At 38.3% G+C, this 20,610-nt stretch overlaps 1 protein-coding gene across 2 annotated transcripts; it reads left to right on the top strand.

The window, feature by feature from the left end:
* The first annotated feature begins 4,320 nt into the window (after positions 1-4,320).
* Positions 4,321-20,215, top strand: slc6a1b (solute carrier family 6 member 1b). Of its 2 annotated transcripts, none has more exons than XM_031301663.2 (15): positions 4,321-4,733; positions 6,082-6,502; positions 6,778-6,909; positions 7,163-7,263; positions 7,772-7,881; positions 8,349-8,481; positions 9,095-9,229; positions 10,307-10,410; positions 10,971-11,095; positions 11,543-11,655; positions 11,988-12,119; positions 14,851-14,953; positions 15,126-15,226; positions 15,668-15,835; positions 17,619-20,215. In XM_031301663.2, exons 2-15 carry the CDS (start codon positions 6,256-6,258, stop codon positions 17,730-17,732), a joined length of 1,818 nt encoding a protein of 605 aa, XP_031157523.1. In that variant the 5' UTR covers positions 4,321-4,733; positions 6,082-6,255; the 3' UTR covers positions 17,733-20,215. The 2 variants fall into 2 exon arrangements, with proteins under 2 accessions (XP_031157523.1, XP_035857816.1); XM_036001923.1 differs by having other exon boundaries at positions 6,070-6,502.
* The last annotated feature ends 395 nt before the right edge of the window (positions 20,216-20,610 follow it).

The following is a 20,610-nucleotide window of genomic DNA, read 5'->3' as shown; positions in this document are numbered from 1 at the left end:
CTGCTATAAATTATAGTAAAACCAGAGGCCAAAGTGTATTGATATTCCCATAACACAAGCCACAAGCCCTCTGGACAAAAAGAACCGCATTATGTTTGGATTTTTAAGAGTCGGTCAATAATTCCTCTGGTGCTTTCAGCCAAAACCATGGCCAAAACTGATGCAGATCAATAATTTGACCTTGAACAGTATCCTTTTTAAGAGAAATATTACACACTGGAGTGTTTATGTGTATGTTGATTTTTATTTTTTTTATTTCTAGTAAGCAGATTGAATAATGTGAGAAAGATGACCTGCAAGAGAATGGATGCTTCTAGTATAAATTCATATTTATCATTATGAGGGTTTTTGTTTTTACTTTGCTAATTTGCTAGTTAAAAAAGAAATGTTTTTATTCTTCTTGGATTCACAATGGGATGAAATCAAAACAGTTAAATGAAACATCAATTTTGAATAAAGCCTTCTGATTTCCTGACTTTTGCTGGGGGTAGCCATGATGGTCGACCCACCACTGTGGTCCAGATTTAAATATCTCCAAAACTATTGAATGAAAAGGCAACACTTTCTTGGCATAGTTTTATACACACTTTTCCATGCATTATTTTTACTCGAGATATTCAATGTAGTGCAAAAGAAGCAATGTACCTGTGGCAGGTTTTTTTTCACACCCATAGTTAATATGACATAAAGCAGCTCTGACATTAGTCATGAAAAACAAGCATTTATTTCTTAATTAACCTTTTACCTTTTACACTCAAAATGCCATTTTGCATATTCATCTGCTGCACCTTGGTAACCTTTCGCAACCTGTGTCACTGATGTTATAATGAATCATGGCAGGGGGTCAAAACAATGTCACTGCACATTTACAGACAATACAGCCCTCGTCACGTGTCTGAAAACATCTCTATTGGCTTGACACTTCCCTGATACTTGGACCAAGACAGTTCTTTGACGGTTATTGATTTAGGTAAAAACATGCATGAATTTACAGCTATTAAAAATCAATCAATTTATAACTGCTTTTTGATTTAGAATTATACTTCATTCTGGCACTTCTCCAAACATGTTCTCAGAATCAAATTTCTGATTAAGTAGGTACTTGAATCTTCACCTTTATATTACAATGCAGTTCTTAAATATGTTGCTACATTTAAGCATAAGCTGGCTTGGCAGAAACATTTTGGCTTCACTTTCCCTCACCGACTTCTACATTCCTGCCTGGCTGTGAGAAGAATGAGGGAGGCAGGGAGGGAGGCCAGTATTTGTTTTACTTTGCCGCTGTGTTTTCACCCTCCCTTTTTACAAAAATGCACCCTGGGTTCTTTTTGTGAATCACCCGGCAACAGACACATCACTTTGTTTGCATCTTTTCACTGAGAGCGGAAACGTTGCACCGAGGCTCTTCTGGAGAGGCCTAGCAGCGTCCTACCTGACTGACTTACCAATGAAGAGCCAGATATATTCTATGGGCCTGCAGTGTTTCACATAACTGGTCCTGACAACAGTCCCTCCCTCTCCCCACCACCCAAAAAGAACAGAGGCTTTTAGGATTAAGAGACATGGAAAAGCTACAGTACAGGGCTCTGTCTGTCTGTTTGTTTGTTTGTCAGTGTGTCTTTATCTCTCTTTCATATCCCCAAACACACATCCATTTCCATAAGCTCTAGAGTGCTAAGCCAACATACAACAATGTTAAAAAATGTTTGTTCAAACTAGATATTTGAGATGCTGCTTCGCTTGGCAAGCACAGCAACTGACTTGGAAAGGGACTGCAGACGAGTCATGAAGTCAATGTTAAAAGGACAATGTTGAAGCGGTAAAGTTCCAAGTAGCAATAAAGTTAAAACCACTGTCTCAAGAATAGTATGGATTAATTTTTCAAATACATACTATAATTATATAATTTTTTTTGGATGTCATTTTATATTAGAGTATACTACTGATACTACTAATACTTCATGAGAGTATTTTCAAGAAGGTTGTATTTGGTCCCTGTATGTTTGCATAATGGTACAGGTCTGTTTTTTAGATATGTCTTGATTTTAGCTATGACAGCGGCGTAGCTATGTTGGTCTGTCTGTCATTTGACTACTTTGGTCCAGACAGAAATGTATCAACAACTTTTGGACGGATTGTCATGAAATTTGGTAGACATTCATGATCCCCTGAGGATGAATCCTAATGACTTTGGTGATGTCCTGACTTTTCCTCTAGCGCCACCATGAGATTAACATCTATTTTGAGAGAAATAGTCAACAACTATTACCTGGATTGCCATGAAATTTGGTACATACATTCATGCCCCCCTCAGAATAAGTTGTAGATGATACCTTAATGTTTCATAGAGCGCCATCATCAAGTCAAAATTAAAATGTCCCTGCTACTGTGGTTTATGACCAAATACCTGCAAAACTAATGATATTCCTATCATCAGCTGTATTTTGTGTGCATTGCTTATTGGCAACTCATAGCATGCTAGCATGGTAAACTAAGAAGGTGAACATAGTAAGCATGTTAGCACGCATCGTTCCAGTTTATTAATATACAATTTTTATTTTACGTGGATTCATATTCTGCTTGACTTGCAGTGTTAGAGGTACACGTAGGATTCTGTTATTTACAGTCATATTATTTATGTTGCACATAAAGAGCCTCACCATGAATGCAAAGCCTCAGTGTAATACTGAAAGTGAGAGGCAACATATTTCTGAAAGGCTCTGTAAATATGCCTGCATTATAAAATGCATCTGTCAACATTATCACTGTCATCATCATCTGCATCGCCATTTTGTCTTTCTCACATGACCAATAATCTGCTCTACAGTTTCAGAGCATCGCTTTTGTCCCCTATGTCTGAGTGGTGAAACTGGGGGCCAGCTGTCTGCCTGTGTGTTTGCCCGTGTGTTTGCCTGTACTCTACTCTCTATTACTACCACCTCCTTTTGTAATTACAAGCTCCACTGCACACAGGCTCACCATCAGGTGGGGCCAGGGCCACAAGCGCAGACCCACCAGCTCTCATCATTGTGGCATTTTGAATTCCCCTCGTGTGAGAGCTGCAGGCCAACGGGAGGCTTTTTGCACATCTGAGGTGCCACAGCCTGCAGGACAATCAGCCAGTTGGGATTAAAAATGCTAAATTTCATTTTGTATCATAAGAAGGTTAGCTCACCCCACATTGGTTCACCATCTGGGCATTCTTTCCTTCCCTCTCAGTGATGTGGCTTTTCTGTTACACTGTATCAGCACCTTACAGCCTACAGTATGGCAGAGAAAAAAAGAACAAAAGACGGAAGGGAAAGATTTGGGCAGATGAGCATGAGGGGTGTGAGGTGGGGGGGGGGGAGCAAAGAGTGAAAGCAGTGAGAAAATGGGGATAGTGTGGAAAAAAGAAAAAGGAGAGGAAATGAAGCAAATGAATAGAAGAATATGGAAATGGTAGATTTTGACACACTCCAGAATTGCATGCATCCATAACAGCGACATAAGCCATGCCATATGATGCCACTTAACATTCAAATGAAGCTGCTTTGGCACCAAAATATCATGAGTCATGATAAGGTGTCACCTGAAAGCTTCATGACAGTGCAACAAACTTGAAATACAGGAAAAAAATCATCAATATCAAAGTTTTCATCAGTCAGCGTTTGTCATTCCCAAAGGCAGATGTAGATTTTCTTCTAATAGTAACACTGCATAATCTTTACTCATTTTCACGACTAAAACTTTAACTGTTAAACCCTGCGAGAGTCCCAGTGAGAGCCCAATAATTTATCTTGGTGTGGGAGTTAAAGTCTGCATTAAGACTGCTCATTTGGGATGTTCCACAAGGGTATTTCATGTTGGAAGGCAGCTGGCTAAGAAGATTATAAGCAGAGTTTTCAATTTATCTTACACACCCCGACTCCCTTTATTGGCTGGGACCCTTTTATCATGTTTTGCCAGAAGCTAGAGCAGCCATTGGCATCTTCCTCTGTATCTGCTACTTTAGAGCTGCTGCATTTGATGCAACACTTCTTATTTTTACCCAGAGCGTGACCTTTTTACACAAGCTGTTTCACGTTCATCACGCAAATGTTGGATGGATGTAAGTTTAGAAAATAAAAAAACAATGAACAAGTGTTATTAATGGCAACTTGATGGAATATATTTATTAAGTTATTATGTTTAGTTATTATGCATCAACTGGCCTCTGAGAGAGCCAGAGAGAGAGAGAGAGAGAGAGAGAGAGAGAGAGAGAGAGAGAGAGAGAGAGAGAGAGAGAGAGAGAGAAAGAGATGCTGGTGTAGAAAAAAAATCTTCAGGAGTAAGGATATAAAACCTTGAGACAAGAGGATGCTCCTCTCTCAAACCCGCTGCCATCTCAGTGGTGGAAATGTTGGAGTTGGGGAGGGTCGACTTTGAGGTGACATTGACGCTATGTAGATGAGAGTGAGGATCCTGCGCTCCATGTTACGTCCCTGCTCGCTTCAACTCAGACGGCGGCAGCTCCTTTCCCCGTCTTCTCTCCCCTCCTCTCTTTCAGCACCACTCCTTTCAGGACAGCACCTCGCGCTCAAAGACGCATTTGGTCGCCATCCTTCCCTCTCAGGATCATATATTTGCTCGCTGTCGTCGGATGCAAAGTTTTCACCTTGGTTTTATTCTGTAAAAGTGCAAGGAAGTAACTTTTTTTAAAAATCTGATTTTTCCCGTCGGGGAAACAATCTGGAAAAGAAAAGGATTTTATTGTAAGTATTCTGTTACACAGTATGCATTTGATATGAATCAGAGATCTATTAGTATTTGTTGACATAACTACTTATTACAATCGAGGACCGTGGAATTTGGCATGCAGATGCGCTGAATTTGGCAATGCGCACGGATGTGCGACTGCACTTCACTTGATGACGACGCAAGAGACTCATCTCATGAGGGTCATTAGCGTATTTGACCCTTCAGTCCTGCAGCCAAATGTTTTAAATATGTCAAATGTAAATGTGTGATCTGTGGGAAAATGAATGTACATATAATTCTTTGTTCAATTATTCTCAATTTGTCTTGAGGCTGTGCGTCTCATTGAAGTCAAATGTTACATGAACGTGGACTATTATAAACAGATTTGATATAAAATGCTTATTATATAAAACATCAAAAAGATTTGTAACCGTGCTGCCTCATAATGCCTTTCACAATTACGCATGCGAGTTGATGGAGGGCGCAGAGAGCGCGTTCCATGTTTTATCATGAGCAGATTATTTTGCACAAGTATATAAGTAAATAGAAATTAATAACGTACATTTTTAAATGCAGAACATGTTGTGTAGCTAATTGTTTGCATCAGTGTCAGTTTGTTAGTAAGTTAAATGAATGTTAAATATTTTAAATCTGCCCCGCAGATATTTAATAAAAATGTCTATTTAAAAACTCCAGTGAGTTGTTAGCCTCTCCAGGTGATTCATTAGACATTACCGTCGCGCCTGACTCCTAAATGTGTTTAATTGCTCTTCTCTTGTACCGGGCCATTGAATTTAGAGCATAATGACTCAAGGACAAGAGAAGGCTCTAAATTTCTGCTAACATGCATTCACTCCAGGCAATTAAAAGAGATTCTTATTGCATGAGAAGTATTTATTTGATCCTGTTGGGTTCACGGATCGTGGGGCACATTTTCTTCTCTCCACCCTGAAGAAATACCATGCAATTACAACGGATGCATGCAAAATAATCGTGTAACATAATTATTATTTGTTTTACCAGTAATGTAAAATATCTTTTTTTTGCACATGCCAGTAAAATGCCCACCTTAGTAAGCAATTTAGTCACATATTTAATCTTAAAATATTATTTTCTTCCAGAAAACAACAGGGAAATAATTCTACTTTAATCGAACTGCAATCAAGAATCACATATTGTTTTTCCTAAACTGCTAATATTTTAAACACTTAAGGCAGAATTACGTAAATGAATCCTCATTATTAAGACCTGCCATTCGACTTCATAAACTATTTCATACAAGTAAATTGACATGGAGAGCAAGTGATATTTTTTAAATAGTTTTTGTATTTATATGTATACATATTTCAATTATGTTTTCAGGTTGCTGGACCGCTGCTAAGCTGCTCCTGATCACTCATTACACCGATTATTCGTCTCTACTCCGCACTTATCTGGGAGCTGGGTGAATAGGACGGAGAAGCTGCTGTTAGGCTGGACCGGTGCTGAAACCCCTTCCTCTCCACTGGTCAGGACGATCCGACACGCATAGTAACCATGGCCACCAACGGGACCAAAGCCTCAGACGGACACGTCTTAACGGAGACGGTGAATGACGCGCCCACCACCACGCCGAACGACAAACCCAAAACCTTGGTGGTGAAAGTGCAGAAGACGAAAAATGAGATACCCGAGAGAGAAACGTGGGTTGGGAGATTTGACTTTCTTCTCTCTTGTGTGGGATACGCAATCGGACTCGGAAATGTCTGGAGATTTCCTTATTTATGTGGAAAAAACGGAGGAGGTAATCAGGAATTCCTGGCAATGTTCCATTTATGTATACACCAAAAGGAATGCAAAGATCTCGACATCAAAAAACTACCAGTTTGCTCCCGGAGGTTTTTAATTGAAAATAAAGCTAAAGTCATCTAAGCCGTGCGTATTTGCGCACAAGCAAAAGCCTGGGACTGGGGTGCAGTGTAAAAGCAAATATTCCTTTTATCAAATATCTTATGTGGGTTATGATGAATGTTAATAGGTAATGATTCACAGCACATGTACCTCTCACCTCTCATTCAGGGGCCTTCTTGATTCCCTACTTTTTGACCCTCATATTTGCTGGCATGCCCCTGTTCCTTCTGGAGACGGCTCTTGGTCAGTACACTTCTATTGGAGGGCTTGGAGTGTGGAAGCTGGCCCCTATGTTCAAAGGTAAAATACACTTGTACGTTATTCTTAAGGCCTGCACTTATTATGTTAATTGGCTGCTTCATTAGGCCAGGTTGATTAACAGGCAAAGTCGGAAACTGGGGCTCTTTATAATTACGCAACAGAGGGCATAGGTTTATCGTCTGTAAACGACCAAAACTTACAAAATATCTTACATATGTTATTATTTTCGTTTCATGTCAACACACATATTTCAGCACAATTTAATATCATGTCTGTACTCTCCCTGTTTCAGGTGTTGGTCTGGCTGCTGCTGTTCTGTCCTTCTGGTTAAATATATATTACATTGTAATCATTTCCTGGGCTATTTACTATCTGTACAACTCCTTCACTAGTGTGAGTATTTTATATTTATATAATATTGTTGTTTCCTAATAAAACAATGTAACAGGACTTGAATACCTTGAACATTCAGGGAAGAAATAATCCTAAAGTAGTCTAGCTTCTTAGATTCCTACTGAAAAATCATTGTGTCCCCTTAAATCAGAACAAAGCACAGTTTTGGTTTTTGGCCAGGTTGTATTTTATACATAGTAACCGTTTTAGTTGTGTGGCAGGCTCTTTTTGTTAACACATCTTACATAGGCCAAAGGATGAACGGCCCTTAACAGAGTATGACATTTACTACTTCCTTTCCCACATAATTAGAATCTTACACAAGGTATTGATAAATGCATTTGGCGATGAGGCATTCACTCTTCTGAGAAAAGCATGAAATCTCAATGAGTATCATGGTCTTGGCTGCTCGACAGCCAGAGAGAATGGGAGCCGGCGGTGGGAGAGTGGTCCAAGTAAAAAGAGCTGTCTGTGTGATTTTCTCTCTTTTATTTTCTTTAATTTTCAGGATCTGCCATGGCAGACGTGTGGCAATTCCTGGAACACAGAGCGCTGCTTCACCAACTACAGCATCACAGACACCAAAAACCTCACCAGCGCTGTGGTGGAGTTCTGGGAGTAAGCTGGATTTAAGAGTCTGCTTAGATCACAAGGATACTGCTCTGTTGTGAACAGATTTAAACTACACAGAAAGGCCGTGGTCCCTACTGTGCATAATGATAATCAGGGTTGGAGTCTGATATTGCCATCTAGATCTGAGGATCCAATGGTTCACAAAATCCCTTTACATTCATCTATTCAGATACCTTAAGTAGAGGAAAATTGTGCACATACAATTAAGGGCCTCAAACAAACCTAAACGCAAAAAAATGTGTGTAAACATGCATGCATGCAAGCATGACTTATCTTAACTGTGGTGCCTTAGAAAAGCTTTAGGGGTGAGAAAGGAAAGCCAAGCTGAGGGCTTTTTGTGAGTATCCAGACATGTGTGTGCATATTTGTGTGTGCACCCATGTGTGCTGCATGTATAAGATCAAGGATGCATTTGTGCATTGTAGTAAGACTACTTTACTCCTTCCCTGCAGACGTAACATGCACCAGATGACTGATGGTCTGGAGAAACCTGGGGAGATTAGGATTCCACTGGCTATCACACTCGCCATTGCATGGGTGCTCGTCTATTTCTGTATCTGGAAGGGGGTCAGCTGGACTGGCAAAGTAAGTAGAGGGAGAAGACAAAGACAGAAACAAAACAAAATGGAAATAAATAAAATCCATCATGAATTGAATTTGCATCATCTTCATGCTCAAGGGTGTAAAATTGGTACAATGACATGTTGGATTATTGTTCAAATGAAGGAATCACATAACTTCATCATACTTTTCTTTTTTTATGTATGGCAGATTCATCAGTCATTTGTATACATAGCAGTGTCAATGACAGTATCTCTGTTAGTTCATGTCTTATTCAGCAGAGTTTCTCATGAATGATCTGAGCTGTGTTGACTTTGATAGCACAGTGCAAAATTAGTTCAGATAAGGAGGAAAATAGTGCAATGAGAGTGTGCTGAACCCAACCATTCTAGGGTTATTTTGCCTCTGGGGAATAGCTGGCTAGGTCACTGCGCTGTACTGTGCTTTTGGGATGGTGCCACAGTACTGTAACACTGTTCATGATGAGTTGAACAACTTAGCAGTTTTCACTTTTTTTGTAGTTTTGTTGCCTTGCAGGACAAATGTTTAGTAAAATAATGCTCACTAGCTGTGCGATTTAACAAGTTAGTTTTGGTAGACAATATTCTGTTTTCTAATATAACTTTGTGTCCCACAGGTGGTGTATTTCTCAGCTACATACCCTTACTTTATGCTGTTCATCCTGTTTTGCCGTGGCGTCACTCTACCTGGTGCAATTGATGGAATCCTCTTCTATATCACACCAGACTTTCAAAAACTAAAGGAGTCTGAGGTATGCTCTTTGTTTTTCGGCCTAGATGTCTGAAACAGTTTCTGTTCAGGAATACATATAGCTCTTTATTGGACGCCAAAATAAAGGTGTCTGCAAGAGGATAAGCTGAGCCCCAGTGGGAGGTGTTTTTTGGGGCAAAGTTATATAGACTGTTTACTGGTTACCGTAATACCATAGTAGAGGTCTCTTATTGTACCTGCATATAGGCGAAGAGTACTGTATTTAGTCTACAATCTTATCCAAATAGATTATTGGTGTATGCACAGTATTAATACTAAAATCTAATATCTATAATAATCACTGTTAATTACATAGGCAGCAAAATAGTAGAAGGGATGTCTATTAACGCACAGCTATAAAAAACTATCAGTGTATGTTCCAAATATCTAGTATATATATATATATATATATATATATATATATATATATATATATATATATATATATATATAAAGTTGAACTCCTGCGATTGCTATGTATATTTGTATTCATAAGGCAGGTTAATTAATTTTAAAGTATACAGTTGGTCTCATGTAAGCATGCCAGTGGTATTTACAGTAGGCTGATGCATCTAATTCTGAGAAAATAAGACCCTACATGTTAGCATTGTTGATTTTCTTTTTAATGTTATGTTTTATTATGTAGTGATTGTGAATAAATTACTTAGGCACATCAAGCTCAAGAAGAACATGAGATGAAGCTAGATGCGGTGTGGACAGACATTATCAGACAAGGCAAGGTCCTGCTGTTAAGTCGATCAAGATAGGATGCAATTATTTGGAATCAGAGTGGATCAGATAGGACCAAGAGTAACAAGACAGCACTTAGGTGTAACAACTTCCTGGAATACAACTTTTTTCCAGGTCCTGCCATTACATCAAAGGTTTACAAAAGACAAGATACATTTGTCCATTGATCAGCAAAGCCAGTTAAATTGGCTGAAAATGACAAACGCAGTCACATTATCAGCAAAATAAAATGAAATTTTGCCTTTTTTTAAATAAATATCTCTATTTAGCACAAATGATGTGTTTACATCTGTTTTTTAACCTCTATTTTCTAATCTTTGTGTGTCAGGTGTGGCTGGATGCTGCCACTCAGATCTTCTTTTCCTACGGGCTGGGATTAGGCTCTCTGATTGCTCTTGGCAGCTACAATCCCTTCAATAATAACGTATACAGGTAGGTGACTATAATATTTTGCATATTTCAGGTTCATTTACCCCATGAATCAAATACATGTTCAGAGTGTTTTGTACCGATCACTCACACGTTTGTTTTTTAAGGAGACTGTGCAGATGTCTGAGCCTGGGATTATTTTTGGTTCCCTGGTAACATAGTGTCTGCTGTACCTTCTATTTTGGGACTAATCGAGCCTCCAGCTGTATCAGTCGTTTCTTTATTTTGGCTCTACGTTCTGTTTTACACTTATAGGCACAGCCGTTTGGTTTGTCTCAGCCTCTGTCACATTGTCGGATAAACACTGCAGCCCAACTACATACTGTCGGATAAACACTGCAGCCCAACTACATACATCTATGGTTCCAACTATATTGAAACTGCTGGTGCCATTTTAAAAGAACGGGTCAATATAAATTTGCTCAGCTGCTATGTAACTGTAGGATGCAAAATGGCTCTCCACCTTCCCTTCCCCCCACGTCTCTCAACAATGTGTGACGGGTTGATAAGGAATTGATATAGGCGTGACAATGGCTGCCTTGTGCTTCGTCTCTCCCCTACAGAGATTCTATCATTGTCTGCTGCATCAACTCCTTCACCAGCATGTTCGCTGGCTTTGTCATCTTCTCCATCGTGGGATTTATGTCCAATGTAACAAAGAGACCCATCGCTGATGTGGCCGCCTCAGGTAATTGCAATCAATGTTGAAACTCGATAGTGACAATCAGCACATGCAAGAGATACTTGCGTCTGTGCAAAGATTTGCCCTTGAAATTGCTAGATGTTATTCTTTTAGTCCAAAAGAGAGGGTTTTAGCTTGTCAATAGATGTTAGTTCTGACTTCTGGGTTTATTAGAAAGAAAAAATGCTCAGTGATTTTGCAAAAACTCTCTGTCCTGTGTAAATACTCAAGTTTGACATTCAGCACTCACACTTTGTTCTTCCATGGACACTTTGGATGTACCCAGAATTACACTTAATTTCATTATGGCTGCGTTTGAGTGTTGAAAATGATAGACAACACATTAACATTATTTTTATTTTCTTTGTTGCCATTTTGTTTTTGATCTCATCTTTTAATAGTGTCCTACTGTGAGTACATACCACCATGTCTAAAACATTTGTCTTTTGTCAGGACCTGGTCTGGCATTTTTGGCTTATCCTGAGGCCGTAACCCAGCTGCCCATCTCTCCTCTCTGGGCCATACTCTTTTTCTCTATGCTGCTGATGCTGGGAATCGACAGCCAGGTAAAGATAACCCAACAAAAATGGTCTCAGCTGTGGTTTTTAGGCATATTCATATAGCAAAGTGCTGATGTTCCAGCTTCTGTCAAGCAATGCTTTGACAAATGGAAGCAAACATTTAAATAAATGGCCAGGATTATATTATTTCAGGGTGGAAACCTTCACAATGTGTCATTGCCACGTAAAAGCATTACTAAAACATAATGTAATATGTCTTGCTGTTACTCTTCATTTATGAAAGTTAGTTATAAACCTTAGAAATTGAACTAATGTTTTTATTGTGACAACAATGAATCACGTAACACAGTTTTGACATGACTCTGCAACCTCTCCAGTTCTGCACTGTGGAAGGCTTCATCACCGCGCTGGTTGATGAATTCCCTCACATTCTCCGAAAACGCAGAGAGATCTTCATTGCAATCGTCTGCCTTATTTCTTACATCATTGGATTGTCCAACATCACACAGGTAAATACTTCTTTCTTATTGGATATTCCACCAACTTGCAGAGACATTACAGAGTAGTTAGTTTAAAAAAAAACAGCCTCTGACTAAATGACAAGGTTCATATCTGTTGCCATTATTCCGGTCAATATTAAGTCTCCAGTTCATTAAGAAATCACACTATGAGGATATACACTCTTTTCCTAATATTTGCAGAATCCAGTAGAAATGCTGCACAAGTTCAACAAGTTCACCTTTAATCAACTGAGTCAATACTTCAAATATGCAGGCATCAACACGCCTTTGTCATTTAACATTGAACATTTCTAACTTTGGCAATGTAAGCATCACACAGAACACCAGTAGTTTGACTTCAGCAGCTGACAGAGTAATATGCAAAACTGTTAACTCAGCCTGTCTAGTGGCCCTTATATGATATCCCAAGAGCAAAAGATCATGGGGTCATACTCCCTCTGAGTCTGTTCCTGTTCTTGCCAAAGTGGTTCAGGTCATTTAGCATCATGTTTCAGCCTGTAAACATGAAACAAAGGTCCACAGCCATGATTTAATTTCACTTATTTACCCGCTAGCTGCTGTACATGTGTATGGGTAAGGATGATTACATGGTCCGTTGATTTTTCTGTCCATTTGTCTATCTGCCCAACACTTTGGTCCAGAGGAAGATGTCTCACACCTACAAGCCAGATTCCTATGCCATTTATTATTTTTTATTAATGCTACCCCTACAGTGACTCCTAAAGGTTTTGGGGACCACCTGAGCTACTTCTAGAACCACCATCAGGCCACATTTACCCTTGACCAATACTTTGGTCCATGACATGGACTTATTAATGGCAATCTTAATATATTTCCATGAAATATGTTGTGTATATTCAGGGTCCACAGAGAATGAATCCTATACTTTTGGTGACCCTGACTTTTCGGCTAGCACCACCATCAGGCCACAACTTCCTTTAGTTTAATTGAAAAAAAATATATTATAGTCTAAGGGGAAGATTGCTATGAAATATTATTACTGAACACATTCATGCTCCTCAGAGAATGAACCATTTTGTGCATTTAATGCCTCTAGCACCCCCATAAGGTAAAAATACCACTTTTGCACACACAAATCTGATAAACAGGCAGATTGCCATGAAATGGGCTCTGTATGTGAGTTCTAATGTCCTATGGGTAAATAGTATTATATTACACTAGAAGATTTAAAAAATATTTCAATCTATTATGATTCTAACGAAAGATTTTAGAGTCTCAGAAAAATCATTGGTCACTTTACCTGATCAGTAGAATATTACAATGAAGTTGCTCTTTCTTTAATTGTATTGAGCTACTCTTGGTCTCACATTGCCAGACCTATCTCTGGAGTAAGATCTGGCTGCTCCACACGTACATTCTGGTATAGTAGAAAAAAACTCTCTGGGTTGTTTGAATTTCTTTAAACCAATCACAATCTTCTTGCCGATGGCTCTGTAAAATAGTTTCGGGAAGGAAGTTGTTTAGGTGGAACATTTTCAACCTGCAAAAGAAAACGCCACATACAATATTAAATGAAGTTAACTGTTCACACAATACAGTAACGTGAGCTTTTTAAATTAGCTGGATACATGGTTAAACATAATTTGCTCTTACTAGTGTATTGCCATGTGTACTTCGTCCATAGCGTTCCCCACTCATCGGTCCCAAAACATTCCAGTTAGATAGTAAATGTATTAATATTACTAAATAATATTAAACATATTCTTTGTAAGTCTTTACAATCATTCCCCGAAAGAACCAAGCAGACCTGCCTTGTTGCACAATCCAAATATTCTTCAAAACAGGCAATTTTCAGTGTGTAGCATTCTAGCTCGAAGTTTGTTGTTGTTTCCCGAAGCGAACAGTTTGAGAATTCAGGCAATTATCCTGGGAATGTACTTCCGTTGATTCAGACTAGGCTACTTTTATCTCCCAACATGTTTAACATGCGAATTGAGCCACATTTTAAAATGGTTGGCATTATTTGTAATGTTCAGACTATCATGCAGCAGGTCAAAAGAGATGTTTTAAGTATTTACTTTATCATTTTTTACCATTTAACACCACTACTACTGGCTACTACTGCACAAGGTACAGTCATAGTTTTGTTGCAATGTGGTTCAAACGTTTAAAAAAAATAATACATATATATATATATATATGCAAAAAGTCAGCATAAAGTCGGCAAAGAGGCTTCTGTTTCTGTCTACTTGTGAGCTAACAATGACAGAATCACTGCAGGCCAAGGTCGTGTTTGCCAATGACACTCGAAGACCCTGCATTGTCCCTTTACTTCTGCCAAACTGGATTTCCATCATGCCACATGCACAGCCCTGTTAGAATGAGACAGTTACCCTAATCACTGCTCCAGGCAATACAAAATATATCAAGCTTCACAGAGTAGGAGTCGACAAACTGTAGCAGGTCCCTTTGATCTGGTCTCCTTAACACCCTGATAGATTGTAGACAGACATGAAATGTTTCGTGGAGATGCTTTATCTACACTGGCCCTGCCTGTGCTGCAAATTGTCACACAATTTCCACAAAGAAGTCTTAGCACCAATTCGGTCCTCACTAATGAAACATCACTAACACTCACCAGCTACAGTTGTCGGTGCTCTCGCATTTGATGTTATTCCACTGTCCTGCACACAAAACTATTATTGCTTCTTCAACGTTTTCCCGCTTGCCTTTCCCTTTTTTCCTTCTCGTTTTACAGGGTGGACTGTACGTGTTCAAGCTGTTTGACTACTACTCAGCTAGCGGAATGTGCCTGCTCTTCTTGGTCTTCTTTGAGTGCATCTCAATTTCATGGTTTTATGGTGAGCCCCCTCTATGTCTAATCTTCTTAAGGATATTTTTTTTTAACTAAAAACATTCCTGTCTTTTGTTGCTGACTTATTGGGGGCTAAAGTCGCAAGATCCAGACTAGAAACGTATCTAGTGTTGTGTGACAACTAAAACTGTTTCATCATGCTTTATCTTTGGTTCCAGGTGCGAACAAATTCTATGATAACATTGAGGAAATGATTGGCTACAGGCCCTGTCTGTGGTGGAAGGCCTGCTGGGTTGTTTTCACTCCGCTCATTGTGGCTGTAAGTGTTATCTGTGGGTAACATACATGATGTTCCAGACACCAACTATAACACCCCATCAAGGACAATATTTAGGCTTAATGTATAAGGTCTTAGGTGAAGCTTTATATTGAGAATGATTGCTATAATCTTTATATGCTAAACTAAGCTATAGTTTTTCTTGTCGCTTTACCTTGATGGTTGTGTGCACGAACACCAAAAGGAGTCTAGTTATGTTTACTTAATAGCATTTACTTTATGTAATGATACCTTCATATTACTTTACACAGTGTGTCTGTCTGTTTTGTCCAAAGATCATCCAAAACCAACAGCTTATTCTAAGGTTTTACTGTAATATGTATTTGAAATATGTTTGAAGCCTAGAATTTAGACTCTGTTATAGTTAAATGTCAAAACATGATGAAGGCGCTGAGATATATATTCTTTGCCCCTCTTGTCCAGGGAGTCTTCTTGTTTAGTGCAGTGCAGATGGTTCCCCTCACCTTGGGTGAATACGTGTTCCCAGCCTGGGGCCAGGGGGTTGGGTGGTGCATGGCCCTCTCCTCCATGACACTCATCCCTGGCTACATGGGCTACATGTTCCTCACACTCAAAGGCACATACAAAGAGGTAAGGTCAATGTGGATTCAGTCAAATAGTTGATACATTTACTTAAATAATAGTATTTGACTGTTTTTCGCTGTATTTGCTCAGCAACAATGAATGTGCAGTGTAGGGCAAGTATTCATATATCTATAGAAAGCAAGTAGAGTTACGAAATGCTTATACAATATCTAGAAATATCTGCATATGCACATTAAATCTAAATACAATCTATATACATACACTTAAAGTAAATGTTATTACACTCACACATATGTATACTGGTATATAAATGCTGAACAGGCTGAAATACTAAGAGTTTTGGTTAGTGTAATGCAAATATGATAGCTGCAGATTTTCCAGAGCATATGCATCACTGCATTTCACACATCTATTAGCTGTTTGACAGGCAGGCTCTGTGTTGGGAGTTTCAAGTGGATTACTTGGTATGCAAGATTTTTGGCTCTCATATAGTATTACATACTGTATGATAGATCAATCCAACACAGGAGAAAAGTGGTATATTTAGAGGGTGCTGATGTTTTGTGAGGATAATGTAATGTCATTTTACAGTGAGTTTTAACCATTAAGGAAAGTTTGAATAAAGATTTAAGGTCGGTAGATTTTTACCGACAGTCTGGCTCAAATATGTTTAACAGAAAATACTGATCCAGTATTTATATAATCCTCACTTACATTTACAACATTTACATAATGGCTGGCAGTGAAAGTAGTACCTGAAACGTAATTTAGCAGCAAAAAGACTTTTCAGTCCAATGTGATTTTGCTCTGTGCATTATAACTGCACTGTGATTCAGTGCTTTTGTAATGAGCAAACACATGCAGGCATGCTCCGCAAAGACGTGATAAATTGCCATGAAGAGTTGAACAGTGATAAAAGGATTAGTAAAATAGTGTTTCTAATTAGTACTGTTAAACAATTTAAGTTCCTTTTTTGCTATACCAGCTACTGAGTTCTCAGTAAATTACATTCATTTGTATGCAGCAGAATGGTATGCTGCATTTTTATTGATCTAATGATTCTAATCATTGGCACATAATACCTTTTCCATCATGCCATTTACATTAAGAGCATTTGATTTGCAGTCATCCACAATGCGCTGAATAATAACCTTACATCTACGCGGTCCCTAGTGACAGATATAGCTTTATAGCCGGCGCTGACAGAATAAATGGGCCATAATTGCAGGCAGTGCAACAGAAGCTGTCAGAGGCGATGTGCAGGTGTCAGATCCTGCAGTACCAGCTGATGGCTGATTGTCTAATTGTAGCAATCAGCCAGCTGATTAGTGCTCTGCACCCAGGCGGAAGCTTAATTTCACAAACACTCCATATAAATGCCTGCTGTGCCGCAGAACCCCGGGTCCAGCACTACCCATAGTTAAGAACATTTGAAAGATTTACCAAGTTTGGGATGGTTTGATTTAGTTTTGTGGGCTCAGTAAGTTTGACCCATGAAACATTTGTTAGTGTCATGAACATTGGTTTTATTTTTCTTTATCAATCATATCTCAGGCTGTATTAATTCTTATAACCATATATCACTTCAGGGAAACTGCATAGATGTCTTTTCTGAGTGTCTTGTAGAAAATGTACACTCAGAGCCTTAGGCTGTGTATTCATCAAGCTCACAGCTGTGTAGCTGGTGTGTTTTGTTACAGTTTATTGGTTTGATCACAAACTTTGCAGCTGTTTGGTTCCTACAAACGCTGTATGACAGTGTTTAGTTGTAATTTCGACACCATCAGTGCATTTTTCAGCTGTGTTATCAGTGCTTTTCCATTTTTAGCGCCTGCGGATAATGTTGAAGCCTTTGGCACTGTCGAAGGCTCAGGAAAATGCCCCAGACCAGCAGACAGAAAACCAGAATCAGAACCCTGTCAATGAGGAAGCCTACATCTAGAAACCTCTGCCTGTCTCTCTGTCTCGACGGCCAGACTGGCGATCTACACAGAAAAAACATAATCAAGGTTTGGAACGACCACCAGACTTCCATGTCTGCTTTTATTCACCTACCTCCTGGGGACACGTGAGACCAACCTGATTACAGTTATTTGTAGGGGTTTTTCTGTTTGTTTATTTGTATAATACAGAGTTAAACTAAGGAAAAACAAACCACCCAGCAAAATTGTTGTGATATTATGAATTTCATTATGCAAAAAAGTTAGTCTTTTTAGAAAAAGAAATGTGACTTAGGAAATTACTGTATATTGAATATATAATTTAAATTTGGAGGCCCGCGTTGATTCAATAGTATTGTGCTACTTTGAAGATATTCATTAATCTACTAAAATACAATTACTGTACAAAGAAAAATATTGGTTAAATGCATTTTGCTTGTACATGAAATAAATACATTAAAATGTATGCAGTGTAGTAGGTGGAAAAAAAAAAGCGATTTGAAAGTTTGTAAAGTGAAAATTTAATATTGACCATTTTATGGCAAAGACATTATGGGAATGTGCAACAGGTAAGGCCAAAATCTGCTTGTATGTGTAAAATATAATTTAGCCAGACTATCACTCCCTTGCAGGATTCTGCAGTTCGCCTGAAATGTTTACCACCCATGTCTGGGCCTACCTTTTGAAAAGCACAATATGGAATTTTGAAGTGTCCAACTTTTTTTTGGCTCGATTGACACTAGTGACAACAGCAAAAACAACTTACATAGGATACATAGCAAGACTGTTATAATTGTTTCTTTGTTTTCTAAAGAACAATAACTTTGTATGTTGTCTGAATCTTTTTTGTAGAATCATTTTTAGGTCATTTTCTATATGTGAGAGTAAGAAGGACCAAAATCATACTCACGTTAGAAAGATTGGTGGAGATATTTGACCCACTGACTATATATGGATTCAATCAAGCATCTCCTTTTATCTCTCTGAAGAGCAACAGCGTACAGTAGAGCTGTAGCCAATACAAAAAAATGCCACCTTAGCATTGTGCGTACAATATTTAATATTTCTGCCTCCTGATAACAAGTTAAGTTGAAAGAGAGTTGTGTTGCAATAAGCCAATACTAATTCAGATCTATATTTTAAATTCTGAGAATGAATAAGCTGCAGGGGCCGCTGCATTGGAGACTGCATGATGGATTTCTATGATAGCTACCACTATTCTGACTGGAATTGTTTACTTTTATATCTATCTAGTAACCCACTCCTCAGGAACAAAGGTGGACGTGACCAAATTCTCTCAGATACTACCATTATACACTGAAACAATGAATGCCGTATTTAAGAAATGAAAAATTTCTGGCATTTCCTCTCATTAATCCAACGTGCTACCTTTAATGGGCTGTACTCGATATTTGGAACATTAATATAGCAGCAAAGAAATATTTGTTATGTAAAGATCTATTGGAGTAATGGCGTTCTGAGCAGAGAATTAAGTCACACTCCCTCTGTGTGTTGTAATCTGAGCTTCTCTGTTCTTTGTTTTGATAGAAAGTCCGGCCGTGCATGCATGTTAGTGCATGTAGCCGTGAAAAAACGTGGGTATTTCACGAATTGGGGAACGGTCTTTGAGAGCGGTGTGGAGGCATCCCAGCCTGCTGTTTTTTTTTTTTATTATTTCGAGTACAGCCCCTTTAAGCAGCAACAAAACATAAACACACAAACCAGTATAATATATAAACATACTTGGGCACACTCGAAAAGCTGATCCAAATTGTTGCCTCTTTTAGGTGTGCTATTCAGCTCACATAATTTCTTTCAGTGTAAATGAACTGTGATGGCCTTCACTCAGTCATTTTAGTAGACGCCATAGTGTGTTTCTATCCTGTGGCGATTGTGCAGATTTCTGCAGACTAGGAGAGAGAAACTTGGGCTCAGTCAGAGGACAAAGCCGGCAAAAGCACTGTTAACACAACAGGACATAGCCAGATGCTATATAATGTAGGCCAACACCACTGAATCTACTCCTTTTAATAGGGTAAAGAAAAACCTATTGTTACATATCAAGTTTGCTCGGCAGTATAAAAACATACGCGTAGATGCACTGTATTACTATGAAGGAGGATCAAGACAATTTGCTTCTGTGGCAGCTACATGCGACAGGAATCAGGTTGAATCCGTCCCGTTTATTATCTTTTATCTATGTTTTTTTTTTTTCAAAGATATGTGAATTAAAATGTGCAATGACAAAGGGTTCTGTGAATTTTGTATAAAGTTACCATACTGCAGTTTTCTCTCTTGAATGATGTTGTAAACTGGACTGTGTAATACATGTACCTGTGAATGTCCGTACAACCTGAGTTTTTCTTTTCTTTTGTCTAAATGTTGAACAAAAAATGTGATATTATTTGCTGTTTTCTGCAATAATATTATTATCTCAGAAACTAAAGCACATATCTCTCTACTGTACAAATTATAATTACAATAACAAAAATAGAGTAATAAAGATAATTATAATAATAATAATGTAGCCTAATAGAAATGTCTAGTCAGACAATATTGTTTTGTATATTTCTAGCTGTTTCATGGGCCTAATGTAAAATATTCTATGTAAAAAATATAATAAATGTCTTTAGATGGTGTTATATGAAAAAGCATGATTGCAATATATGTTATCTGCAAAATTAAATAAAGACCTATAGATTATAACATCTGTGTCATGTAATCTTTCCATTAGGGGGTAGGCAATATTTGTGTCCATTTATTTTTAAATGCATACAAAACCAGCCAATGGTGAAAAAATACAATAATAGGTTAATTGTGAAACGTACAAATACCATTTATATTTGTTAAATGGATGTGACTCTTTCAATAACTACAAGT

Source organism: Sander lucioperca, chromosome 6, assembly GCF_008315115.2.
Source record: "Sander lucioperca isolate FBNREF2018 chromosome 6, SLUC_FBN_1.2, whole genome shotgun sequence".
In the NCBI taxonomy this organism is placed as follows: domain Eukaryota; kingdom Metazoa; phylum Chordata; class Actinopteri; order Perciformes; family Percidae; genus Sander; species Sander lucioperca.
Note: the sequence above shows the minus strand (reverse complement) of the source record. Positions and strands in the feature narration are given on the sequence as shown.